Raw genomic sequence first — 27,030 nt, 5'->3', positions numbered from 1 at the left:
ACAGTAATCCCTCATTTATCGTGGATAATTGGTTCCAAAAACCACCCACGATAAGTGAAATCCGTGAAATACTGGGCAGGCTAACGAGTTAGTAGAACGATGCTAATTCGCGATCGAGCTAACACGCGAAAACAAACTTCTAAAAGAAATCAAACGAACATTTGGAGCAATACTACATTGTCCTAAAGGCTCGACACATGTTTCCTCAATCTAGAAGTTTTATTTTGACTTTTAAATGTTTTTTTAATTTGGGAAAAAAAAAAAAAACGCGATGTAGTGAAGCCGCGATAAACGAAACGCGAAGTAGCGAGGGATCACTCTATTGGTAAACTGGAGGGACTGGGAGAATGGTGTGTGTGAATGACAACATTTCAGTAGTGTGTGTGAGAAGCAATCTTGAACTGATTCACTGATGGCTTCTCGAATTGTCTCCCTCGCAGCTTCACAGAGCCTCGTCGTCTATCAGCATCATTCGAGTCTGAGAGCCGTCCACGGTTGCATCGATGTCCAGGGAGCTTGCCGCGATTTCATCGCAGAGACTAAACAGGCGTGTCGGAGAGCCGCATGACTCCCTACTAATGAAAGAGGAAGTCGTCAACTCGTGACTTTGACCCTGCCCTGGTTGTGGAGTGTGCAGCGCTTTCGCTTTCTCGTCTGCTCGAAGGGACGGGCCGGGGTGCTTCCTGCCATGATCCTTCGAAGACGGAAGTGAATGTTCGCAAGCATGACGGGCGAATTTGGTTTTCTTGCTTTTTTTTGTCACAGAGTGCGGAGCATTCCGCTTTTGCGCACTAACGGCTTTGGCTGAGCAGACGCAGGAGTTTGTTAGTTTGTTTTCAATAACTACATGACTAGATTACTAACGCCACTATCATCGTAATAATGTCTTTTATTTTGGAGGACTTTGAAGAGCACCTTCAAGCATTAAACTGTTTAAAAGACGCATAGCAAATAATAAAAAGTATTGTAAGAAACGAAAAAATAGCAATATAAAACAAGAGTTACATACGTTCTAACCATATTAGTTCTAATCAATATGCCAGTTGATGCGTGTTTGAATGTGGTGGGGAAGTCTGAATTTCTAATGTGAGATGGAAAAGTCATCTAAAGCTGGGATGGACACGTTTTTTTTTGTTTTTTTTTAACACTGGGCCCCAGATATTTCCCTTAGTGATGTCACAAAAACGGATTGAGAAAGACAATTGTTATTGTTTTAAATTTAATTCAAACATCACATGGTAAAGTCCGTCATGGTCATTTTGAGCACCCCCCCTTTGGACTATTCCATCTCATTGCACATGTGCAGATTTAGTTCAGGAAGAAGGTTGCAGATGTTCCCCCAAAATTGCTGGTGGCCTGCTGTGAGAAAAATTAAATAGGGGAAGAAGAAGGCGAGAGAAAACCAAACCGCTGCAGCCATTTCCAAGGTGACACGGAAAGTGCATAAATATCAACAATGGGAGCCAAACAAACATTCGGGCCAATTGCAGTAGTACTGCTGTCTGTGTCTGCAAGTCTTGCTCCTACTTGTCAGACTCCATGTAGAAGTGGGCGAAGCTTTTGACCACCAAGATGTGAGTATTAAAGATTTTGAAATGGTAAACTAGAACTAATGTTGGTTTAATGTTCTTAACAATTACAATTGAGCACCCAGAAGGATCTTAAGGGCTTTATCTTGATCCAGCTGAGCGTGCTCGTAACCTTGAAACTTCATATGTCGAATAATAAGAAGCTCCTGTGCAAATTGATGCTGCTTATGTCTGGTGTGATATCGAGATATGATGTATTGTACTGATTTATTTCCTAATTTAAACTAATTCAAGTTTGAACATGTCGTCGGTGGGTTTGGACTATGTAATGACGAATATGAACTGCAGAGGGCGCTTGAGCTCTATCTTGACGCTTGCCAGCCTCAGACAAAAAAAATATTCATTTTCAGAACTGTTCGATATTAGTTTATGGAAAGCCGTTTGAACATTTATTTTATATGTTTTATGTCCACGTTAAGGTACAGTAATATGCTGTTTCTCCTCCGTATGAAGGTAATTCAGTGCATTGATAGACGTGCTACTCTGGTAAAACTGCCAAAATAAAAAAAGAATAAAAATATTGAAGGAAAAAATAATGGAAATAAAATCAATTAAATTTAATCAAATAGAAAACGAATAGAAAAAATATACATACATCTATATAAGTGACAAAGTGACAAATTGTGAGGTGTAACCACTATTATCTTCCTACTTAAAAAAGATGAATACCAATGTCCACCACTGTGGCACATATTTGGCATATTTTCAAAAGAATCCATATTTCTGCTTCAATTGAAAAGTGGCAAATGCCAGCACAAGGTCAGAGTTCAACAGATCAAGCACCGCGGGCATTGTGCGACCTTCTTTCTTAAACGCAAAATATGTTCCTGCTCTATTTTGCCTTCAGTCTTCACTCCCCACATTAGATGGAACACAAAGAACAGGAAAAGGGGGCTTGGGTTCAGGTGAGGGTGTCTGAAGCAAAGGGCACTTCAGACCCGCTCCACACAGCAAAATACCACAGCCCGCCCGAGGCCTGTCATCCTCAGTGACACCGAGCGAGAATTCCTCAGTGGGAATATGAGGGAGAGACAAAAGATCGATCAAGTGACTGAATCATATCTCAGCAGCTCATTCATGAGAATTGAATGTGACAGTATTTTACAAGCTCCCCCTCTCTGACATTCAGAGCAGTCATTAAGTCATTCTTGTAGGATCTTCTAAAGAACACTTTTATTTCAAGAGCACATTTCATACACAAGGCAACTCAACAGACAAAAGCTCATCAGACTTGTTATGATTCTGATGATTATCTGACCAAGTGTGTTGCATATATTAAAAAAAAAAAAACATGCAGGACACCAGAAACTGCAGAGCCAGGATTTAAGTTTGGAAATCGTCCATAGGTGTGAATGTGAGTGGGAGGCCTGTCAAGAGGGTGTACCCTTCTTCTTCTTCTTGTTAGCAGACAGCAGGGATAGACTCCAGCTTGAGGATCATCAGCAAACCAAAGGATGGATGTTACCAAATGATTGAATTCAAGCACTTCCAGTGCAGGAAATCCCATAACGCACTCGAAGCCCACGACACATTCCAGCGTGAAAAGGACCTTTGTTGCCAGACACTCCCCACACATTGTACAATGTGAGGAAGAATGTCATGAGGAATTCCCCCCCACACCCTCCCCCCAAAAAAGAATCGGCTTGATTTTTTTAATGCATAAGACCTAACGCCCAAAGACTCATAAAGGCCCTTTTAGTCTGGATTTTTTCTTTTTTTATTATACGCAGGCGTCTCGTTGTGTGGGAGCATATGTGCGATGCAGGTAAAATGTCAGGACACCTTACCGAATGGCGCTTCGTTCCACCTGCAGCAGTTATCTGGAAAGGTTCAAACCATAAATCTCAGTCTGGCTGCTGCTTTTTTTTTTTTAACCCTTCTTTGTCCTGTTGGGGGCACTAGTCTTTAATCGTTATTTGCATCATTAAGTGGCTTACAAGGAAGATTAACACGCAAACCACAAAATGTGATTTAGGTGGTCATATTGTGGCACAATCTTTTTATGTGTCTTGCCTGGACATTCTCAAGTGTGAAAAGAAGCTGCATTATATAGCGACCACATGACAACATTTGTCTTGTGATTAATTTCCACGCGCTTGCGGCCGTTCCCAGGGAAAGCGCACTAACCACGGCCGTCACCGCCGGCGCTGCTGCAAATTGTAATCGGAGGATTTAAAGCTGTCACTCAAATCTCGACGTGACCTTTCACAAAAAAAAAAAAAAAGTCCCGTCGTTTCACATACGTGCGCGTTCCCGTACTTGCGTCCTCGACAGAATTCATGACGGGAACATTTTGTTCGGCTGGAACCTGATCGGGTATCTTCCAATGTCGTCCACAGGAAACCAAACCCTTGTGTATAGTGTGACGTCATTTAATTGTTCATTTGAGTACAGGACACTCATAATAAATTTCCGTTTTTTTCCATGTATAATGCGCCCCCATGTATAATACGCACCCTAAAAATGGCATGTTGATGCTGGAAAAAAGCCTGTACCCATGTATAATACGCACCCAAATTTTGACTCCTACTTAAGTCCGTAAACGTAAAATTATTTCAGAAAAAAGATCATCTTTGGGAACAACCGGATGTTATTCTGCCGGTCAGTATCACTGCGCATGCGCTAGCAAACTCAATAGGGAAGAAATGTTTCGGATTTGTGTAGGGTACATTGTGACAGCAAACGAGCAGGTGATCGAGCAAGCGTCTGATACGAGAGCATTGTGTTCGTATGGAGCGTGTTTGAAGTGAACAGCAGAGAAGAAAGCGCATCTGTAATGGCGGCCTCCGTATGATATCCGGATAAAAAAAAAAAAATTTTTTTTTTTTAAATAAATAAATAAATAAATAAAAAATTTGTACCCATGTATAATGCGCACCCCAGATTTTAGGACAATAAATTAGTTAAAGTTTGCGCATTATACATGGAAAAACACGGTAATCTATAGCTACTATCAATTTTTTTGGGGTTTTTTTTTGGGGGGAGGTGTTCCTAAAATCTTGTCATCCGTCTCAACCAAAAAGTTTGAATTCTATAGCTTCAATTCAAAACTGCTCGAGGTATACGGTGGCATGTTCACATGACGCCCTGTTGTCACCTGGTTGGTGCCCAGTGGGAATGATGTCAATGCATAACACAAAAACACACAAAGCTTATAGAGCAACAAGATACATTTAATTTGATAATTGCCTTGTTTCCTTAGAATAGTGGCTCGAAAGTATTCATACAGTCCAGGTGGGGAAAAAAAATCTGAACATGATTCTCTTTGAGCCTATAGATAAAGCTGTAATTTCATCCCAAAGGAGACAATCAAACATGGCGATTTAAGACGGTTTTGCAATGAGCGATTGATGACAGGCAACATTGGCAGTTTGACGATCTTCGCTGTCAAAATATGGAAGACAAAAAACCAAAGTGACGACATATTAAAAACGCACAGCTTGCTTGACGGGAAGGGTCACGATAAAAACGGAGGCACGTGTTGACATGAGATTCCAAGAATATGCATTCAAGTCACTTGGGAGCTTCTGCAGGAGAAACTTGAGGAAGACCTTCAAGCTCAGTTTAGCCCTTGTAAAAAAAAAAAATAGTCCAATGACGTGGTAGTCAGTATCTGGCGGTGGCTTTGCCTCAACCTGAGAAGGCACGCATCCAACATTCCTTTAACAAAACATTGAGTGTGCTCCGACTTGTTGAAATGTTGCAACTCGTTCACGGGATTAACGCAGACTTCCCCTTTCACACGGAAATACAACTTCAAAAATAGAAGATACAATACTTCAGCATGCATTTTTTACTAAGTCATAAAAAATATAGAATCCCTTTTAAAACCCTGTTTTGCAATCAACGTAAATATTTCCATTACATCTTGGTAAATGTCTCTTAACTTTAAATGTCTATAATAAAAAAAATGTATATGACATATATATACATAAATAATTTTAAATAAGAGCAGAAAGAGTACGGCTAAAGCTCACAACCTGTAAACATGAGTGTCAGTGGGAGTTTGCAGTTGCTGTGACTAATGTTGAACAAGTTGACCACCTTCAGCTTCCTAAAAAGTCTCGCTTGCATAAAAAGTTGGCTGCAAATCGGCGGTGAAGTGCTTGCACAAGACAGTAACGCCAAACAATCAGAGATATATTTGCGCGTCTGCGGATTGGCACGGCCTCTGGACAGTTAACTTGAGTTCTACAGTAGAGCGACGGTTTCACGTTCTAGAATGCGTGTACAAAGTTTGATACGTGAAACCGCACTTGAGCACGAAATACACTTTCAATGGGGAAAAAGTTCTCGTTGGGAGAAAGTAAGAGATGCATACACCTGAAAAATGGACACACTGAAAAAATGCTTGCTAGCATGTTTGCTAGCAGGCTTGCTAGCATGCAGTCTTTGAACAAATTGGGTCACTAGTGCGCGAGGTTGGCTTAATTATTTTAACCCAGCAGAAGATTGGATTTTACTGAAAGGGAAAAGTTGCTTTCTCTTAAAAAATTGCATTAGGTGTTAAGAAGCCAGCTTTGGATTGGAACCTTTTAGCCACAGCTAGCGATGGGTGAGCTATTTCATCTAATTTGGGTTATTTTTGACCAAGACGTTTTAGGAGTGTCGGCTAATAATTTGTCATAATCAGCGTCTTTGCCCGTTTCTCTTGCAATTAGGATGAATACAAATGTTGTAGCCCAAGAAGAAGACATTGTGAACAATACAATAAAGAACGAGATTCCGTACCCAGAAGAAGAGCAGAATTGACAGCAATCAGTGCTGAGTTTAAAAAAAAAAAAGTATTATAAAGGTAGAAATTTCAGAGATTTGATTAAAAAAAAAAAAAAAAAGATGCTATAAATTGTCACATTGTCCGCTATGAAACGTCGGAGGCACCTGATGCTGAGAAGAACCAATCAAGTTGCAGCCCATGAAAACAAACCTCAATCATTGGATTGCGTTCCAGGCCAAACACAGGCAGGAACAACCTGATTGCATTGTCATTCAAATGAGGTTGTTGACAGGAGAGCCCCACCAGGCCCGGGCTCGGGCTTAGACTCCGCCTCCGCTTCGGTCCACCGTCACGGGGCCCCTCATATCCAACGTTTCCTCGGCCGACTTCATCAAAATGGCCAGGCGGCTGTCGGACACGTGGCCCTTCTTGACGGCGCTCATCAACTAAATGACACATGATCAAGAGAGTGAGCGGTCCGACCACCTCCACATGCTCCAATGAACCCAACACCTGACGACTTGCTAGTTTTTTTCTCAAAAGCGCCACCTAGGTCTGTTTCGCCCGCCTCGTTCCTTTCCTCTCGATCGCTACGAATAGCTAGCAGAGTGACTGCCCAATTTAACAGCAGAGTAAATCGAGGAAACAGAAAAAAAATTATTTTGCTACGTAGCTCTGTGAGGGAGCCATTTTGAATATTGCCAAACTGTGACCTCAAAATTAGGCTAATGAACACTCTCAAGGCTCTGAAACATGGCCAAAGCTAAATGCTAATGAGAACCGCTTTGTGGCTCACTGCAACCGTGGCTCTTTCCTGATGTCTCGCTTAAGTTGATTTGCATTCACGGCAAAGTTTAATAACTAACTTTTCACGCACGACCATGCGAGTGAAAATGAACCAAAGTGGAAATAAGTGTTGACAAACTGGAAGAAAACGTTTCATGTCGTGTCTTTCCTGCCAACATTTTTCATTTTGACAGTCTCGCCCAGTGCCGCTTTTAAAACATTATCCAGACATTTGGAGCGAGCTGGTTCCCTCCATCAATATTAGTCACCCGAGTCGAACAAGGCTTTTTATTTGAGAGTTGTTGAACGTCTCCCAGCACAAAAATATTCTGCTTTCCTCTGGCGAGTCGGAGCACTCAAGAGCAGCTCGCGCTAATGAAGACAAAAGAGTGTCATCACGTTCCCTCGTAATGACTCTTTTTCTCAAGTCGAAGCAAAAGTGAGAAAGTAATTTGCCGACAGATGGAAGCAGGTCTCATTACACCTGTCGCGCATTCTCCGTCCTAATTAAGTTGAGAGTTCACACCTGCTGTGCGGCAGGTCTGAGACGGACAATCACTTTTTCCACGTTCGCGGAATCTTCATCCGAGTCTTTTTGCGAATTGTCGCACGATGACGGGCCATCACGTACCTGGAGGAATTCACCTAATTCGATCTGTCCGTTCTTGTTGACGTCCACCTCGTTCAGAATTTCATGGAGGGCGTTCTCGTCGATGTGGACACTGATACTCTAACACAGAGAAAAGAAAACGGGATGGAATCTTGACCCGGTTACATCAAAGACGATCAGGGGCAACTCACGTCGAGGACTTGCTGGACATCAAGCGTGGTGATGAATCCTTTACGATCTTTATCAAACATTTGAAATCGCTTCTTGTACCTGCCGAGCACATCAAAGTCGAGCGCATTCCTTCTCGATGACTGACTCAAGAGTTTATGGCAGACCTTTGGCCGGAGAACGCTCGTACCTGGCTATTTCCTGGTTGTCCAGGGTCATTTCGGGTGTCTTGGTCAACTGCTCCGAGCGGGATCGGTAGCCCATCTCTTGGTACAAGAACTTCTTAGCTGCTTCCAGCTCGGCCTAGATTAAAAAAAAGTGCAACGTCAATAGAATCACGGTCGATCTGGGATGTTTGGTTTTTTTTTTTCCTCCCTTGAGTGACAATAAAGGCTCGGATTACAGGTACACAGTATCGGAGTCTAAGGCGTGGACTTCCCTATTGTGCTGATAGAAAACCCAAGTGGGGACTCAACCAGTTGTCAAAAGAAAATAGTAGCGGGTTTTGGTACCGTCTTGCGCTCTTGGCTCCAGCCCAACTCCTTGGCCATAATCTGCACAATGCGCGGGAGGGCTTCGTCGGCCGCCTGCACATTCAGGAAGCCCAGTCGTGTCCGCCGGGCGATGAGGTCAATGGCGGTACAGGCGTATTCCTTGATGGCGTACAGCACCTGCGACGGGACGTAGACCGTGACGACGACGATGACAACATTTGGACGCTATCGCGCTTCACCTCAGCCTCGATGTAGGGGAACTCCGACACCAGCCTTTTCCCAACTATCGGCCATCTTTGTCCTGTGACCATGGCCAACTTGGCCACGTCGTACGCCTTCCCTCCATACGTGGAAGCCAAATGCTGTGCGACCTGAACAGAAGGTCCAGTATGCTTTTAATTGACTTCCAATTGCAAGAATGATGGAATTTTTTTTTTTGGAGCACCTTGTTGTCGAGATGTCTACAGAATACACAACAGCGTTTTGCTATTCAGATCGTCGGCGTACCCATCATGTAAAAGGGCAAACACTGTCCAAATATCAGCAGTGACCTTTGAAGAATATTCCGTAGCGCCTCCAAGCGCTTTTAATAAGGAGTAAGTGAACCGCACCAGGACTTTGCTCCACTGAAACAATGTTCTAGCGAATTTAATGGGGGGGAGTAGTGGCTAACTGTTGTAAATCAATGGATCCGATGGACTTCATGCTAATGGCGTTGTTCGGCATACAGGCTCTTGACGTGTCAAGTCTTGGAAATGTCGACGTCGTTAAAGTCAACATCGAGGTGGAAGCGGTCAATGTAGGCGGCTGCTTCTGAATTTCCGGTCTGGTACGATTCCGTGCTACGACTAAATAGAACAAACAAAAGCGTCCTACTTCCTGCTCCAAGCCGTAGTCCTGGACCAGACGGATGTAAAGTGTTGGCGTCCAGTCTTTGGAGCCCTCCAACATCAGGCCCACAGTCTTGCATTTCTCAGCTGGGAGGCCATGTCTTTTGATGGCGGCGTCCAGAGTCTCCTCAGCCATGGATCTGTAGGTGGTCCACTTGCCACCTGCGGACGCAAGCGCCATTGAAATAAAAATGGCCCAATGAACTGTTCGCCCCAAACACAAAGAAGCTGACCCGCAATGGTGACCAGTCCGCTGTCACTGATGCTGACAATGTGGTTACGGCAGATGGACTGAGTGTCTTTGGAGTTGGGGTCCGTCACCAGAGGGCGGATTCCGCTCCACGCTGCCAAGACGTCGCCTCGTCTCACTGCGGCGTAACAAAGTTTCATTTGCGTTTGATGAGCTCCCGGACCGAACCGCGGTTCCTACCTTCCACGTCGGGGCTCAGGTAGTTGCGGACCTCATTCAGGATGAAGTTGATGTCGTCCTCGCCGGGGATGGGGTGGGCTGTCACTGTGGTGGGAGTGTCTGTGGTTCCAGCGATGGTCATCTTCTCCCAAGGCAGGAAGAAGATAACCCGGCCGTCACTTGTGGCCGGGTCCAACAGGCCCATGTTATCGGGGCTGTGTGGCAAAAAAAAAAAAACATCAGTCGGATGAGCTGAAAAGTGTGCCGTGTATCAAACGGTCCAGACCTGTAGTAACCCGGGATGACGATATGCACGCCGGCACTGGGCTGGCAGATGTTTGGGGTTTCCTGGTTATCCATCTTCCTCACCGAATCCGTGAAGGGCCCGGTGGCGTTGATGACACATTTGGCTTTGACATCGAATTCCTCGCCTTCGACAGGTAAGCAGTGACGACACGTGATCGACAACCCAATGCTTCTCTCGACGGCTAGCGAGCGATCTTCGCCCACCTGTGAGAAGGTCCCGGCAGTGTGCCCCGCATACCGTCTCGCTTCCGGTTTGCGGGTCCTTTTTCTTCAGCAGGTGAACCACCTCGGTGTAGTTGGCCATGGCGGCACCGTAGCGGGCTGCGGTGAGGCCGATGGCTAAGTTCATACGGGCGTCGTTGTGTTGCCCTGCGGGGCGACGGGAGGGGAAAGGGAAAAAAAAAAGCACATTGGTTGTTCCACGGTGAAGACAATAGACAGGAGGCAGAAGATATTTGTTGCTTAGACAGTCCGACCAATTGCATTGCCGGAGAGAAGGTCAGACTTTGGAAATGTCACAAGCGTGATTGTACCAGATGGCAGAAATTGAGGGGGAAAAAAAAAACATCCTCCACTCCGGCTGTCGGGGCTGCAGAAGGCTGACGGAATGTACAACAGAAATGTAGGCAGAGTGCTTTGCATTATTTCTCAGAAGGTTCTGATCCACAAATCACTGGCTGGACCGTCACCATTAAAACCCAAAACAACTTTTCTATCATGGAGGCAACGGTAGGACCAGTTTATTTTGGGTGACTCAAAGCAACTTTACTTTCAGCTTTGGCTTTCCTGGAATTCTTCATCACCGCATTTGCCATTGTAAAGTGTTTCTCTGAAGGCATCTCAGCAGAAAAGACCAAGGTCAAACCACTCAGCTCTTCAAAAATAAACTTTGGACTCAACAAAAAAAAAATATATCCGCCGCTTACCATCGTAATAGACGATGGCTCCCACCAGCTTGTCCTTCTTCAGCATAGGAAAGAACTCCAAGGCTTTGGTCTTACTGAGGACGTAACTGCTCTTTAAGCACTGAACGCCGGCCACCAGGTCGTACATCTTGATGCCCGCCCAATAATACGGAAGCTGCCACCATCTGGGACAACCCGTGAGAACAGTGAAGAACGATACATGGATTGGAAAAATCCAAATGAGTGCGAACCCACTTGTAAACAGGAAGCATGATTGGAAGTGGCGCTGACAGGTGAGGAGCAACCTCCAGAAGGTTGGCTCGCTCATGGAGGGCTTCTTTCACCATCATGTACTGTTGTGGGAGATATCCACTCAAGAAACGTCTGGAAAATAAACCGAGGAACATCGGCATTCCATACCTGTTCGTAGTCGAGTTTCATGATGGCCTTTTGGAGGTAGCGAACGCCGCCGTGAATGAGTTTGGTGCTCCGGCTACTCGTGCCGGAAGAGAAGTCGTCTCTTTCCACGAGAGCAGTCTGAAGGTCTACAGAGGAGAATGCTCACAGGGAACATCTTGACAAGAATTTGAAATGTACTGAGGGTTCTTACTGCGCGTGACAGCATCTAAGGCACATCCCACACCCGTGGCTCCGCCTCCAATCACCAGGACGTCAAAGTCTTTGTCTTTCAGCGTGGCGAGCTGGGCCCGCCTTGAGGGAAGCTCGTGGCGAAAGGGAGCCTTCAGCTCGGCTTCTGCCGCCACGCGAGCTAACCGAGCCTGGATGTGACGCAGACGGGCGCGCAAATTACTCCACGCTCTGGTTTTTTTGGAAGAAAGTTAGCGGGCCCGTGGATCTGCTGCGACCTGATGCATGCTATTCGCGTTAAGCTACGAGAAACAAAAGCAAAGCTCTTCTACTTTCTATCCAAGTTCAAAATGAATGTTAGCAAAAAATGAACAAGCGCTGTTAATATTAAGCTGCAAAGTGTGCGCTTGTCTTCTAGTTTTCAGCGTTGATAAAAATCCAGATTTGGGGGGAGGGGGGGGGGTCGAGGCTCGGTGCGACCTGCTGCAACATGCAACTTGTCTTTGCAAAAACACACAACACAAATCATCGCAGTCATTCATGTCCTGCATTTGATTAGGGAATGATTTGAAGTCATAATCACAACAACAGTCCCCCCTCTGACACCAGGACGTGCCATCTCACCTAGCTAATGAAATATTTATTCTGGTTTTTTTTTTTTTTTTGCTCCGCGTTTAATGATTGCATCAAGCTGCTTGAGAGCACATGCGCCATTTGACTTGCAAATGCGAGCAGGCTTTTGCAATTTGCTACTGAAATCATCGTCTCTCTCTGTGATGATAGGTAGAAAAAAGAAAAAATATCAGCACAGAGCTAAATGTTGGGGATTAGAATTACTAGGATTAGAGGCATGCATGATTACAAACTATTGTGGAAATGATTAGATTTCATCAACATCGGCTTCTCGCTTACCGATCCGTTCTTGGTTGGGTAGGCGGCGACAGGCAAGAGAAAGACATTATTGCAATGGGACACAAACAAAGTTCACATTAGCACGCACAGTTAAATAAAGGCTGCTATGTGGTAGCTCTGCGGATGTTCAAATATAGGTCTACGTCGGGTCAAAGGTCGAGGGGAAACCCAGCTGCTCGCCCCTCTCAGATGACGAAAGCGTCAAGGCTGGACACTAAAAGATCAAACGTGGAGCTATAAGATGCCCCCATGAGGACTCAGTGCAGCTTTGTGGCAGGGCAGGGCAGGGTGTGTTTGTTTATTTATAAAACACCGGGCTGCTTTGACAGCATCTTAGAAATGCAGACACAAAATGAAGTAGAGACGAAAAAAGGTGAAAATGACAAATGAAATCAAGGATGTACAGAAGAACCTGACGGTAGTTTTTTTTCCCCCATGGAAATGAATGGCAACGCAATTATTTCGGTGCAAAGATTTTCATTTGCGCGTGTGTATCGAGTGTCTTTTTTGTAATCCGTCACTTTCCTTGTAAAGGGTTCTTTGGATTTTTTAAAGGCGCACTGTGTTTTGCAAAACTGCACAACAATTTTGGCTCGGACTACACTTCCTTCCTTCCTTCCTTCCTTCCTTCCTTCCTTCCTTCCTTCCTTCCTTCCTTCCTTCTTTTCATCCTTCCTTCCTTCATTATTTTCTTCCTTCCTTCATTATTTTCTTCCTTCCTATTTATTTATTTATTTATTTATTCATTTTAATAATTACTACCTGAAATCTTCCTTCCTTCCTTCCTTCCTATTTATTTATTTATTTATTTATTTATTTATTCAAATAATAATAATAATAGTCCTACCTGCAATTTTCCTTATCTTAGAAGCCGTTCCCAGTGCAAATCTCACGCAAAAATTAGATGAGTCACCAATGACTAAGCACAATCTATCCCTTTCCGTGCTTTCATGTCATCTAAAGTAGTTCCTGACACAAAAATTGTGCATGAATCAAAGTAATTTTTCTCTGAAAATGTTGCGCGGATTTCTTTCTAAAGTGCTGTGATGAATTCATCTTAAGCAGTGGAGGAGCTTAATTCTTCACATGTAAGGAAACACAATCTTTCTGTGCTTCGCACGAAGGTTATAAAACCCTGCAGGATGATTTATCACGAGTGTCACATGTATAGACTGTGTGGCGTGTAGTGGGGTGGCAGGACAAGAAAAGTTAAGAGCGGGAAAGACTGAATGTTGTATGGCTCTGGTGTCAGAAAACAATAAATAAATAAATAAATAAAAAAGGAAAACAACACAAGGCTTCATTTTGGTGCGTCAGAAGTCTATTCTCCCTTCCTACAGTTTGGCGCTAACCACAGTGACAAAAAGGTATCGCTAAATGACATGAAGGAATGACCTAACCCTTTTTAGCCACACCTCCAATAAATGACTTTTCATTTTAGTAAGTCACAGGAACAAGTGACTTACGTTTGAAATGAACACTGCTTCATGCGCAACATCTGGCAAACATATGAGGTACATATAGGGTAGTGTACTATATCCTAAAGGCATCAAATACATTCCAACATCCTGATTGGACATGCTATGGAAGACTTTTTCTCAACTCAACAATGTTCATTTGCAACTTACCTGCTTCTTCCTATACTCTACGAGCTGTGACAGACCAAAAACGGTAGCGACGGCTCCGCCGCCGATCATAGCTGTCCGTTTGAGCGCCTTCCTGAACGCCATATTCCCTGCGAAAAGAGCATCGTGTTATGAGGGGTACGTATGGGAGGCGTGCCAACCTCAAACTAGAGTAAGGACAACAAGTGGTGAATGCTGCGGTTCTATGTTTAACCCCGATTGGGTCTGTGAAACCCATTTTCAGGTTTTTTTTTCCAACCTGGAATTCACCGGCTTTAGCTCATTTTCTGTGAAGAACATAAATGCCATTTGCGTTTATATTATATTATTAATGAGTCGAATTATTTCTGATTTGCAAAGTCTTGGGTTAGGCCTGCATGCTAATCTTGGGTTAGGCTTCCTGTTCTAATGGGGAGGATTGCTTTTCATACTTTATTTCTTTAGGATTAATGTTTAATAATGGCCGAACTAATTGTGTGAGCTTTCTTATTTCTGATCGTGTATTTCTTTTTTAACACTATTTCCAGCCGTCATCACTGGCAGACACCTTTTGAGAGTATAATAGCATGCCTGTTTTCACACTTTGGATAGACAGCTCGTTAGAAAAAGCGATACTGTAATATGAATGCAAATAATGACAATAATGAGGCCGGGGGTTAAGACGGAGAGGCTGGATGAGCCGGCTCGTCCACACTCAGTCACGCTGCTGAGGGATGGCGCCAATGCTGCTCTTACATCAGCCGACATGCACGCTCAATTATGAGTCAGCATCGGAGGGCGTAGTGGGGCTTTCTGGCCAAACGTATTATTGTGACTAGAAGTCTCCTGCACTGAGCGCTCATCTTAAACTGACATCTTGCTATGGATTACAACGCTCTCCGGTTTGATCTTTGGGCGAGACGAACGCTGACGAATAAAGTGATGTGAAAACGAGAGAGGGGCAAAAAAAAAAACAATACGTCATATAAACTGACGAGAGCAGAAAGGATATTTCCTAGTTTTTAATTTTAAATCTTTTTTTTTTACGCATAATAACAACACGCATACACAAGGTTATTACAGTACTGGCTTACGAGGCGCAAACTACACAAGGTCTTTTGACAAACGGACCATAAAGATGTTGAGTAATAATTGAGATTATAAATGACCAAAAAGATGAGGCGCTTTTCACTTACAGATTGCCTTGTTTGGGGCTTGATAAACGGTCGCTCAGGGCGATGCAGGGCGGAGAACGAGGCATCGGTTGTCCTAGCCTGTCTGGTAGCCCGATGAGAGTTTGACAGCTTCAACCAGGAAGTGGAGCTACGTTTGAATGACGTGAGCTTCCACCAATCAGAGTACGCGCGTCTGCTCTTTTTGTCCAATCACAGCTCGGAATAGACGACCTTGCCTTCGCATGACGTAACGAAGCAGCGGCTTGCTCAAGTCGCCCAACGTCCTTCTAGGGATCATTACAAAGAGCCAAGTGCCACCAGCTGTCGTCTTTTGGCACACAAAATATTAACAACACGTCATACAGTATTACGTTGCCATTACAATTGTAGCTTTTAAAGAAGTGGTTTCGCCCAAGCGTTCATCAAACACCACACAGAAGTTTTATTCCTAAAGTCATTTAAAATTATTGTAAGACAGTCAGTCGTTACAAGTGTTGTAACATATATATAAACTTAAATATATTGCACAAAAAATACCTTAAAACAAACCGCACCCCATTAAAAAGATGTTGAAGTGTCAGAGAGATGGAGAGCGAGAGCGAGAGCGAGAGCGAGAGCGAGAGCGAGAGCGAGAGCGAGAGCGAGAGAGAGAGAGAGAGAGAGAGAGAGAGAGAGAGAGAGAGAGAGAGAGAGAGAGAGAGAGAGAGAGAGAGAGAGAGAGAGAGAGAGAGAGAGAGAGAGAGAGAGAGAGAGAGAGAGAGAGAGAGAGAGAGAGAGAGAGAGAGAGAGAGAGAGAGAGAGAGAGAGAGAGACCCCCCAACTGCGTAATGGTTGTGGCGCACGCGTACGCACCACGGACACAAAAGCACATTGTCGGTGTCTCTGGATCCAAATCTGCATTTGCCACCAGCAAGTGGACTTCATGATCGCTGCACGGCAAAAGACTTGCAGCCGTTTTGGATTACATTCCGTCAACCAAGATCAACATTGAAGGTAGGTTACCAAAATAATGTCAAGTGATACGGTAGACATTTGTGTCTGATATTCCGAATCAGTACATTTTTACTGTAGTGTGGAATAAACTCTCCTGCACTTTTTAAATCCGATTTCAGTGACCATGCCATGCGTGCAGACGCAATTCAGCTCCTCTCCTCCAGGAGCCAGCCCGGCGTCTCAGAGCGCCGTCGGAGAGCGGAGCTGTGACTTCATCACTCCGGAGTTTGTCAAGTTCAGCATGGACCTTGCGAACAGTGAAATCTCAGCTTCGCCGTCGGGCGCAGAAGCTTACAGTTGCTGCTACGACGTCAAGCCCCAGTGTCTATTCCAAATGCCGCATCACCGGGAGCTGACGTGCGTCAAGACGGAAGATGCGCGCGGTTGCCCAGCGCGATTTCAGCCCGGTCAACATCTGCAGGCGGCTGATTTGCTTTCCTCCACCAGTTCCGTTTACTATTACCAGTCTTCATCCTCGCGCGCACCCATCATGTCCAACTTTCAAAGTCCACCAATGTGGGAGGACTCTGGTTCTCTGATCCCTCAAGACTATTCGGCGCAGAGGAAAAACTCCTTATCCAGATTCTCACTGTTTTCCATCAAACATACTGAAGAAGACAATCGGAACTTTTCAAGCCCCATGAAATTTGATCGCCCTTTCCACCTGTCCACCAATGTGGACCAAGCGCTGGACTCTTCCGGTCTTTTTTGCTGTACCGGATTGCAGGGGTGTGCGGGGTTTCACCCTCTGCAGCTCGCCCACACTCAGCACTTAAGGAACAACCCGAGTCCTTCCACGTGCACCCCCAGCCGAGGACGACCGAGCGCGGAGGGATTGTGCGCGGTGTGCGGGGACAACGCAGCCTGCCAGCACTACGGAGTGCGAACTTGCGAGGGATGCAAAGGATTCTTCAAGGTGGGGTGCACATTTACCTCAACGAGATTTCGGTGTTTCCGATATTTCAGAGATTAGCACCCAGTTGATTGTCATTTGTGCCACTGGATAAACACGTTATGCGTAAGAGCCACAGACACGATTTGTATTTTTTGGTGAAAGCTGCAAGCTATACAGGCACCATATTAAGACTATTACATTTATTTGGAGCAGGGGGGTCCAAAAGCCAGCCAGGGGGCAAAGTCACAGCTGCTGCTGTATTTAAACCAATTAGAAAGAGTTTATGTGTTGAAATAATTCAAATGATTATTTAAAGTAAAAAAAAAAAGACTAAAGATTCAAATTCAATTGTTCCCAGATTTTACCTTTTGTATTTGAATGGATGTTTTGAAAATGTAAAAAACAAACAAACAAAAATGAATTCAAAGAAATATTCTCACCTTTCTTAGTTTTAAATAGTTCAAATAATATTTATTCAAGTGGCGGGTTGTCACACAGGTCCAATATTTAAAAAAAACAACAACTTACATTTAAATAAATAGAAAAGTTTGGGCATACAAAACATTTTGAATCTACTAACCCTGTATGCTGGGCGGCTCGGTGTTGCACTGGTTAGCACGTCTGCCTCACAGTTAGGAGGGTGCGGGTTCGATTCCACCTCCAACCCTCCCTGTGTGGAGTGTGCATCTTCTCCCCGGGCCCGCGTGGGTTTTCTCTGGGCACTCCGGTTTCCTCCCATATCCCGAAAACATGCTCTGTAGGCCAATTGAGCACTCCAAATTGTTCCTAAGTGCGAATGTTTGTTCGTCTCTGTGTGCCCTGCGATTGGCTGGAAACCAGTCCAGGGTGTCCCCCACCTACTGCCTGATGACTGCTGGAATAGGCTCCAGCACGCCCGTGGGGACAATGGATGGGATGAATGAATAAATAATAATAAAAATAGATTTTGCCTCACATGCCCACTTTTGACCTCGTGCCCCGAATGTCGACGGGGCCAAATGTCCTGTTTGAAACTCACCGTTAACGTGCTGCGAATAAGAAGCCCTCTTTGCTCAAGATTCCCCGGACAATTAACTCAATTATGAATGCCCACGACCTCCGTATTTACCCAGACCGACCTGTCGGCACACCGTATGCCATTAGGCGCCTCGCAGCTCCCACTGGACCGAGGAGGACCGAGCTGCTTCTTTTCAAAAAGGCCGTTTCTTTCCACACAAACATGCATCTGAGCATAGTTAGATCTTCTGATCAAAACACAAATCTAGAAGAACCGTGACACACTTTGCTATCACTGTGACCAAAATATCGACCCACACTTTTTGTCAATAGAAGGTTTGTGCAGTGACTCAATGTTGTCATCTCCCTCCAGCGCACAGTGCAGAAAAATGCCAAGTATGTGTGTTTGGCGGCCAAGAGTTGCCCCGTAGACAAACGACGGAGGAACCGCTGCCAGTACTGTCGCTTCCAGAAATGCCTGGCGGTCGGAATGGTCAAAGAAGGTAACCTTTGAACCTTGCCGGTATGTTCCTTGTAACATGACCTCATGTTTGAATCTTCATACGCTGCAGTGGTGCGGACAGACAGTCTAAAAGGTCGCAGGGGTCGCCTTCCCTCCAAATCCAAAGTTCTCCTCGACTCGTCCCCGCCGATCAACTTGCTGCTGAGTTCCCTCGTCCGAGCGCATGTGGAGTCCAACCCGTCGCCCTCGCGCCTGGACTACGGCAAAGTAAGAAATGTTCTTCAGTTTAGGAGCTTTCATTCCACAGACGACTCACTTCTACACTTGTGCAGTTCAAGGAAAACCCGGAAAGCCCTCCGGGAGATGACGCTCAGCACGTACGTCAGTTTTACGGACTCCTGACCCGATCGATGGAAGTGATTCGGGCGTGGGCGTTAAAGATTCCGGGATTTGTCTCTCTGACCAAACACGACCAAGACCTTCTGTTCTACTCGTCATTTTTGGAGCTCTTTGTGCTACGTCTGTCGTACAGGTAAATCCAACGAATGTAATGTGGTCATGAAAACAAACGAGGATCATTTGCACGCCTTGATTTGGTCTCAGATCGAACCCCGATGAAGATAAATTGATATTCTGCGACGGCTCCGTGTGGCACCGCCTCCAATGTCTGCGGGGATTTGGCGAGTGGATTGACAGCATTGTGGAGTTCTCCAACAATCTACACAGGATGAATTTGGACATCTCCACCTTCTCCTGCATATGTGTCCTCGCCTTGGTCACCGGTGAGATGATCCAAGTGCCCCTTTCAATTTCTGTGCACAAAAGTAAATACTTGGAACGTAGCAATTGGTGTCAAGAAAGTCACATCATCTGTTATGCTAGGCTATATGACATGCTAACATCTGATGTGATGTTTTTGGACAGAGCGACACGGGCTGAAGGAAGCGCGGAAGGTGGAGGAGCTACAGAGTAGCGTGGTCCAATGTTTGAAGGACGGCAGCGTGTACGCAGATAGAGACGCCAAGCATTTGTACAGACTGGTGGAAAAGCTTCCTGAACTTCGCACTTTGTGCATTCAAGGCCTGCAGAGGATTTTTTATTTAAAGTTGGAGGATCTGGTGCCGCCGCCCGCAATCATAGATAAGTTATTCCTCGACACGTTGCCCTTTTGAAGACGCCAGAGGATACGTTCAAGGACAATGGCAGAAGTTTTTCCCGTGTAGATTGATGATTTGTTGGCGATCCGAGCACAGAAAGACATTTCATTCTTATTGACCTCTTCATGTTAAATGTGAATTTTGATTTGATTGTGATTTTTATGCAATCTCTCCCCTCCCTTCTTCCTTTTTTTGATAGGAAAACTGAATTTGCAAAATCATAATTGACGTGTGAATATGAATGTGGAAATCCTGTCCTCAGGAGGCTTTTGTTTATATTTGTCTTGTCACGTTTAATTGAATAAATCACCTTTGAGGGCTGCTGGACTCATTCATATCAGATCAAGAAGCTGTGAAAAAAGGGGTCAACTTCACAAGGGGTCGACTAAAGGTCACTAAATCAATAAAGGTTTATCGGCAGCCAATTTAGTATTCTGATTAGGATAGTGATTGATGTTTAGAGGAAATGTACCAATTAACTATAGTAATATCAGTACACAGAGATACTGTGTGACAATGAATACATTAATATTATTACTCCTACTCACAACAATAATAATAATCATAATATATAATAATTATTATTATTATTATTTTATTATCATTATCAATTATTAATAGAAATACGTATAATAATAAATAATACTAATGACATACCAACAAGACAGACTGATAGACTAATAGATCAACACAGACAGACAGACAGACAGACAGACAGACAGACAGACAGAGGCTTTCAAAATCAATTGTGTTTCTTTCATCAATCCAATATCAAATTAATCCTCACAAGGCCCTCCGCTGATGTCAGCATTTTCCCATCCTCCAATTCCATTTAATAATCAGCATCTCTCGTGAGTGTCACGTATTTTGTTGAAATGTTTTACATTTCTGTTGTGCTATCAAATAACTATTTCTTGTGCACTGCACCTGAAAATGTACCTGCGACTGAATAGTATTGATGATCTCTATAAATACGACGTAACAGCGGTGCTATCAAAGCGTGAATTAAATTGTGTAAATTGCCACTGGGTACACTAAATCCTCGGCCGCTGTGAAGCAGCCACCACTTCCCAACTTTAAAAATATATATTTTTTTTTTCCTCCAGGATACTGGAAACCTTTCAGCCTCCGGGCCGGCTTGTGGCCAGACGGCAACATCAAATAATATTTTCATCAGTTTGTCAGCGCTCACTTTCATCTCTGCACCCATCCGGCATCAATACAGCTTAAAGCTTTATCGGCACCATGCAGCACAGAGCCCCCCTGAGCACCGGACCACCACTGATGGGTCAAAAGGCTCGCACCCCTGCTGCCTTTCAACATGTAATCCATCGCAGATTTCAACCAATTACTGATCAGGGGCAGAGATGGTGAGTAGCTTGTTGACTCGCAAACATATAACCCGCTTGCTCTATCCTAGCGAATTCCAATCACTTTGGAAGATAAGACATTTTAATCATCAAAATTTCATTCATGTCAAACTTAAAAAAACACTTTTACAAAACGGATCAGAAGATTTGCTTTTGAAGAGATTAGTACTTTAAATGAAGCGTCCACTTCAAAAAAACCAAAACAAAAATAATTGGAAGAGTTCAATTTTAAATGGATAATCCTTCAATGAGTCTCTCAATTGCACGTGAAATTGTCTGTCAATAGGGGTCCAAACACTTGAATCAATGCATCGGATTATTGTGAGCACACACGCACACACACACACACACACACACACACACACACACACAAAAGAGAGCACATCGAGTGTCCAGAATGACTCTCAAGCGCCTGAAACCTCTCATTTACACCTGAAGCTAACCAACGGGTGATAATTACTCCAGTGAAGAAGGGATTTGTTTCCTCGCCGTCTGAGTAGATGATGAGAAAGAAATACTTAACAAAGGAAAAGTAATCTCGGGATCTGAAAGACGGGGAGGACCAAACAAATTGCTTATCACAAAACCATCTCCTTTTTCCAAGAGTTTCTCAGGGGTCGTTTGAAGAGGAATCCGGGGGGGACGAAGTCTGAAGGGCAAGAAAGTTTGTTTTGAGGATTATGAGGATGCTTCCATTCACAGCTGGAGATACACGTAAGCCCTGCCAGTCCTCCAAAGGTCACCAACCAAGTTCTCCATCCACAGAAGTGGATGGAGAACTTGATGGACAGGGCATAGAAGTCTCCATAAACTTATTAGTTAGCTATTCTAATGTCAAATATTTCATCAAGAAATCCCTGGAGAAGCCTGAGTATAATTTGATAGTTCCGAGTTCTTTTTTTTCTACCAACTAGAGACATAGTGAGGGGCAAGTGGACCAAAACGTGACGATGGCGCTATCTGGTGGCTAAAGTTAGTATTACAACAAGTGGCGCAAACAAAAACATCCATTCACTGAACGCGGCTGGGAACAGTCTTGTTGATAAACTTGTTGATGTCAATAACATTTAAGCTTTAATAAACCTGAGACGACATGTTACAAATTGCGAGTGTATTATTTTTTTCATCCCATGGCTCTTCAGCAAAAACATACATAGATTCTCCCGACAAAAATAATACTAATAAAAAAATAAAATAAAACAATAAATAAATAAATTAATTAAAAAAAATAAAATAAAATAAATAAATAAATAAATATATGATATATTATATTTTCGGACACCCTATCATGGTTTATAATCTTGCAATCAGAACAAAGAAATAATATATAATTATAGTTTTTTTTAAAATTGTGCCTTAATTGTCCGCCAATTACACATTTGAGCGAGACTTAATTTAATCGTAAAACGTCATAACAGGTTTCCTGGTGAATGCAACTGTGACGAAAATGAATCATTAACGGTAGTCACTCTGCTCTTGGTTTGAAAATGAAATCCAGGAAGTGTTGTCTTATCGTGGAGGTCCAACTGGGTAGAAATGCAACCGCTGGCTCCACCTCTGCCTGGACTGCCTCCCTCCCCCTTTGTCAGTTATAAAAGTTGGTGCAGTTGACACACTGATAGGACTTCACTCACAGAGATCTCATAATAGGTGCACTGTGAGGACTTTCTGCTTTGGACTTTTTTTGCAATAACAAAAACAACGACAAAATGGTGAGTTTGCTATCATACTCTTGTCAGCATTTAGTATTGCGGGATTGTGCTTTTCAACGTTCTTTTTTTTGTTAGCTCGAAAGTGCCACATCATCTCACAGACCGAACATAATTAGCAGAAAGGCCCAGGAAGCACAGCAATGGAAAGGCGCCTCCTGGCATGTGACTGTGGTTTCACTGAAGGTTAACACTTTCCATATGGGCCTGGCGGGACGGCTTAGGCGCTTCGGAATGCTCATGCTGTTTCTACACAGGCCGTCATAAATTCGTTTTGTCTTTGCTAGCACCCTAAACTTGCCTTGGGGGATTCAAAAAGAAATGAGCCCAATTTGCAAGTAAATGTAGTCACGCGGCTGAAGAGGATTTATGCAAAAAGTATTTTGAATTTATTGCTCGGTAATAGTCGAGCGGGGGGGAACTGACCTCAATTTTAGGCGGGATCGGGGTGTGTTGAAACTTTTACAGCTTGTTGAGAGCAAGCGATGATTGGCGCAATTGTTAATCTGCTGACACTTCCTGTAAACGCATTCACGACGCAACATGTCGGTAGGCGTGCGCATGCGCATGCGGGCTCCGCGTGAAGAGCTAGCGCTGTGGATTTAGGTCAAGAATTCTCCTCCATGTTGTGACGACTGCTTCAAACATTTGCTTTCGAGCCGGGTTGAGATGCAAGAAGCTGATAACCACCTCATGGGCTAAAATCGTAAACATCAGGAGGGTGTGGAAACAAAGACAGTTGGAGACTTTTCCGACTCCACGCAGGATACGTTGAGTTTTTATACAATTTTGACAAACTGAAGTGAACAAAGTCTGGCCTGACTAATGCAGCTGCGCTAAATCTATTCTATTAAATTTGGTTATTATAATAAACCCTAACCCTTTTAATATTTATTTTTATATCATTAAGATCCTACCTCCAACACTCCTAATTGTCAGGATTTAGAGGAAGGGTAGTTTTTGATTATAATGGCGTCCCTTCTGGGTGCAGCCTGAATCCCTCAAAATAGCTAGGCTGGCCGCTCCCCCATACTTAGCAAGCTCCTATCAGAAGGGCAATAGAGGGTCAAAGGTCAAGGCTAGAAAGTCCGAAACAAAAGTCATTCTGTCGTGTTTTGGAAAGTTTGAATGCACACCAGCCAGTGACGCTGATGCTCATTTTGGGGCGTCACTGGAAAAAACACAATGAGAAAAAGAGAGGGAGGGAGGGAGGGAAAGAGAGAGAGAGGCATTTCACAACATTTCTGTGAGTCATACCCCCTCCCCTCTAAAGAGAATGGAGTCACAAGGCCACAACATTCCCATTTTGTTATTGAAAGCAACTCTTGTGGGTACATAGCTGCTGACTGTTAGAACGGAAATACACCAGCTCAGGATTTTGGATCAGATCCATGTGGGTTGACTGCCAAACTATCCGCAAATAACGAGACTTGACTAGTTTTATCATGGCAGGCCTGTACCTGCACCTCCCCCTTTCTGCCTTGCCCTTGCTTCCAAAAAGAATTTTCAAATTCTTGAGCAGGGTGTGTAAGCAAGGCCCCAATCGCTCCACGCGCAAATCAATCACCACCACTGGTCGTTGTAGGTCATGACGACCCATGGAGTCGTTCTCCAGGGTTGGGAAGAAAATAAACCTTAAGACTCAGTGCCTGTCCTTCATCTCTTGCAGCGCGAGTGTATCTCCATCCATGTTGGCCAGGCCGGTGTCCAAATGGGCAACACCTGCTGGGAGCTGTACTGCTTGGAGCACGGCATCCAGCCGGACGGCCACATGTCCAGCACCAGGACCGCGGGGAGCGGCGATGATTCTTTCACAACCTTCTTCAGCGAAACCGGCGCAGGCAAATATGTGCCGCGAGCTATTTTTGTCGACCTGGAGCCCACCGTTATCGGTAAGTACACTAACCGAGTATTTATCTCTGTTATCAACATTGAAGTTGATAAATAATTGATAGACGTTGGTTCTTTATTGCAGATGAGGTACGCACGGGTACGTATCGTCAGCTCTTCCACCCGGAACAGCTCATCTCCGGGAAGGAAGATGCAGCCAACAATTACGCCCGTGGTCACTACACGGTTGGCAAGGAGCACATCGACGCCGTGCTGGGCAGAATCCGCAAATTGGTGAGCTGAGGACAATTGCACTTTTGTCAGGTTCGGGTTTGAAAAGCAATCCGAGCACTCGAATGTTCTGCAATTTTTGTCCAAACTTGGTGGACAAGTAGGTCAGTCGCCCCTCTGCTGATTTATTTTTGGAGGTTTGAGTGTGAAAGCCTCAGGCCAAATCTGACCTGTAACAAAATGGCAAATATATTTTCACCTTTGAGTCATAGCTCAGATTAAAGCCCTTGATGGGGCCTCGCCTACCAATTTAAAAAAATTGCTTGTGATTGTCCGTGTTAGTACATTTATACGAGGAGGCCATAATAAATATATGGGAAGTTCTTTACTCATTTTGAAACACAGCAGGAGAGATTAAATTAATTTAATAAAAAAATATTACTTTTTTGAAATTTTAATTTCATTTTCACATTTTTAATTAAAGTATTTTTTTAAATTTTTATTTTTTAATTGAAGTATTTGTGTGGACTGAAATAGAGGCTCAGAGTAGCTCCGCCCACCGGGAAACTACCGGCTTATCCAGACGAGCACTCCGGGCCTGCGCGTCTTAAATGAATTGCGATGCACTTAACATCCACGTTTAGCGTTCCAAAATTCAGAACGACTCACTCAGCGCAGACACAGTGTAAAAAAAAAAAAAAAAAAACCACAGGACGCTCACAAAAGATTAACTTGGTTATGTAACGTCACATTTGATGGGTGGACAACAGGTACTCCACATTTGTTATATAATTCATTTTAGAATCAAATCCTCTTGGATAAATACCTCATGAAAATGCGTCCTTCTCTTTCAGTCCGACCAGTGCACCGGCCTCCAAGGTTTCTTGGTGTTCCACTCCTTTGGAGGAGGAACCGGTTCCGGCTTCACTTCTCTGTTGATGGAGCGTCTCTCGGTGGACTTTGGCAAAAAGTCCAAGTTGGAGTTCGCCATCTACCCGGCGCCTCAGGTGTCCACCGCTGTGGTGGAGCCGTACAACTCCATCCTGACCACGCATACCACGTTGGAGCACTCTGATTGCGCGTTCATGGTGGACAACGAGGCCATCTACGACATCTGCCGTCGGAACCTGGACATCGACCGTCCGTCGTACACCAACCTGAACCGACTCATCAGTCAGATCGTCTCGTCCATCACCGCCTCGCTGCGTTTCGACGGAGCCCTCAACGTGGACCTGACTGAGTTCCAGACCAACCTGGTGCCCTACCCGCGTATCCATTTCCCTCTGGCCACCTACGCCCCCGTCATCTCGGCGGAGAAAGCGTATCACGAGCAGCTGACCGTGGCGGAGATCACCAACTCCTGTTTCGAGCCGGCCAATCAGATGGTGAAATGCGACCCTCGCCACGGCAAGTACATGGCGTGCTGTCTGCTGTACCGTGGCGACGTGGTGCCCAAAGATGTCAACGTCGCTATCAGCACCATCAAGACCAAGCGCTCCATCCAGTTTGTGGACTGGTGTCCCACCGGCTTCAAGGTGGGCATCAACTACCAGCCCCCTACGGTGGTTCCGGGAGGAGACCTGGCCAAGGTCCAGAGGGCCGTGTGCATGCTGAGCAACACCACGGCCATCGCCGAGGCCTGGGCCCGACTGGACCACAAGTTTGACCTGATGTACGCCAAGAGGGCCTTCGTGCACTGGTACGTCGGCGAGGGAATGGAGGAAGGCGAGTTCTCCGAGGCCAGAGAGGACATGGCCGCCCTGGAGAAGGACTACGAAGAGGTGGGAGTCGACTCATCGGAACAAGATGACGATGATGGAGAAGAGTATTAGAAAGGCAGCGTGAAGATCCTCGTTTCTGCTGAGCTTGCGTTTTAATGGCTCACGCTGTAACCAGTAAACACCAACGATAGAATGTTAAGCGCTCGATCCCGTCACGTTTGCCTTTCTTGTGTGAAAGAACATGTCGGTGCCTTATTTTCAAATAAAATGGTTTGCATTCACTTCTGTGGCTTATTCTGCGAGACTTGATGGATGGATAGACTATTAAATTAAAACAGAATCATAATTATGGAAAAAAAAATCTTTTATAAAACTTTGGTAACAAAAAAAAAATACAATGCCACTAATGTAAAACGTGAGACCCTAAACTACATTTATGAGCACCTCTCAAGCTTCGTATCTCACCCAAAGGCAACTGGGCTCGGCTCCAGCTCAGATGTGACGAACATTTA

At 44.6% G+C, this 27,030-nt stretch overlaps 4 protein-coding genes and 1 long non-coding RNA gene across 6 annotated transcripts in view; 4 read left to right on the top strand and 1 right to left on the bottom strand.

Annotated features, from left to right (window-relative positions):
- The window catches only part of LOC119132509 (fibronectin type III domain-containing protein 4-like), a 10,878-nt gene extending 9,857 nt beyond the window's left edge, over window positions 1–1,021 (top strand). The window contains exon 8 of the mRNA XM_037267863.1: window positions 441–1,021. Coding sequence (XP_037123758.1) covers window positions 441–482 — 42 coding nt within the window. The 3' untranslated portion in view covers window positions 483–1,021. The remainder of the gene's footprint in view (window positions 1–440) is intronic.
- Window positions 1,022–1,130: 109 nt separating this feature from the next.
- LOC119132594 lies at window positions 1,131–3,797 on the top strand. Its single transcript, XR_005099914.1, has 2 exons — window positions 1,131–1,574; window positions 3,002–3,797. It is a non-coding gene; the product is annotated as an uncharacterized LOC119132594 (long non-coding RNA).
- Window positions 3,798–4,580: 783 nt separating this feature from the next.
- gpd2 (glycerol-3-phosphate dehydrogenase 2 (mitochondrial)) lies at window positions 4,581–15,320 on the bottom strand. 2 transcript variants are annotated; one of them, XM_037267107.1, is made up of 18 exons: window positions 15,175–15,320; window positions 14,003–14,109; window positions 12,375–12,383; window positions 11,485–11,653; window positions 11,295–11,419; window positions 11,130–11,227; window positions 10,896–11,059; window positions 10,174–10,338; window positions 9,950–10,094; window positions 9,685–9,878; window positions 9,488–9,622; window positions 9,241–9,416; window positions 8,604–8,735; window positions 8,383–8,541; window positions 8,061–8,173; window positions 7,894–7,972; window positions 7,724–7,822; window positions 4,581–6,752 (listed from the first exon to the last, which is right to left on the bottom strand). In XM_037267107.1, exons 2-18 carry the CDS (start codon window positions 14,102–14,104, stop codon window positions 6,627–6,629), a joined length of 2,190 nt encoding a protein of 729 aa, XP_037123002.1. In that variant the 5' UTR covers window positions 14,105–14,109; window positions 15,175–15,320; the 3' UTR covers window positions 4,581–6,626. The 2 variants fall into 2 exon arrangements, with proteins under 2 accessions (XP_037123002.1, XP_037123011.1); XM_037267116.1 differs by lacking the exon at window positions 12,375–12,383.
- A 634-nt stretch (window positions 15,321–15,954) lies between these two features.
- Window positions 15,955–19,977, top strand: LOC119132216 (nuclear receptor subfamily 4 group A member 2-like). The gene is made up of 7 exons (XM_037267284.1): window positions 15,955–16,146; window positions 16,266–17,062; window positions 18,411–18,540; window positions 18,610–18,767; window positions 18,833–19,032; window positions 19,104–19,282; window positions 19,425–19,977. Exons 2-7 carry the CDS (start codon window positions 16,271–16,273, stop codon window positions 19,670–19,672), a joined length of 1,707 nt encoding a protein of 568 aa, XP_037123179.1. The 5' UTR covers window positions 15,955–16,146; window positions 16,266–16,270; the 3' UTR covers window positions 19,673–19,977.
- A 2,628-nt stretch (window positions 19,978–22,605) lies between these two features.
- Window positions 22,606–26,799, top strand: LOC119132369 (tubulin alpha-1C chain-like). Its single transcript, XM_037267560.1, has 4 exons — window positions 22,606–22,739; window positions 24,406–24,628; window positions 24,712–24,860; window positions 25,652–26,799. The coding sequence occupies exons 1-4, from the start codon at window positions 22,737–22,739 to the stop codon at window positions 26,627–26,629; spliced, it is 1,353 nt and encodes a 450-aa protein (XP_037123455.1). The 5' UTR covers window positions 22,606–22,736; the 3' UTR covers window positions 26,630–26,799.
- Window positions 26,800–27,030: the final 231 nt, after the last annotated feature.

This window comes from Syngnathus acus, chromosome 2 (genome assembly GCF_901709675.1).
Source record: "Syngnathus acus chromosome 2, fSynAcu1.2, whole genome shotgun sequence".
In the NCBI taxonomy this organism is placed as follows: Eukaryota; Metazoa; Chordata; class Actinopteri; order Syngnathiformes; family Syngnathidae; genus Syngnathus; species Syngnathus acus.
The sequence above is the reverse complement of the archived record's forward strand: the minus strand, read 5'-3'. Positions and strand labels throughout refer to the sequence as shown.

Coding starts and splice junctions, on each gene's coding strand:
- gpd2 (XM_037267107.1), bottom strand. CDS start 14,104: ATGGCGTTCAGGAAGGCGCTCAAACGGACAGCTATGATCGGCGGCGGA. Junction 7,973..8,060: donor GACAACCAGGAAATAGCCAG/GTACGAGCGTTC, acceptor TGTGCTCGGCAG/GTACAAGAAGCGATTTCAAA. Junction 7,823..7,893: donor ATGTCCAGCAAGTCCTCGAC/GTGAGTTGCCCC, acceptor TCTCTGTGTTAG/AGTATCAGTGTCCACATCGA.
- LOC119132216 (XM_037267284.1), top strand. CDS start 16,271: ATGCCATGCGTGCAGACGCAATTCAGCTCCTCTCCTCCAGGAGCCAGC. Junction 17,063..18,410: donor GATGCAAAGGATTCTTCAAG/GTGGGGTGCACA, acceptor ATCTCCCTCCAG/CGCACAGTGCAGAAAAATGC. Junction 18,541..18,609: donor GGTCGGAATGGTCAAAGAAG/GTAACCTTTGAA, acceptor CATACGCTGCAG/TGGTGCGGACAGACAGTCTA.
- LOC119132369 (XM_037267560.1), top strand. Junction 24,629..24,711: donor CCTGGAGCCCACCGTTATCG/GTAAGTACACTA, acceptor TCTTTATTGCAG/ATGAGGTACGCACGGGTACG. Junction 24,861..25,651: donor TGGGCAGAATCCGCAAATTG/GTGAGCTGAGGA, acceptor CTTCTCTTTCAG/TCCGACCAGTGCACCGGCCT.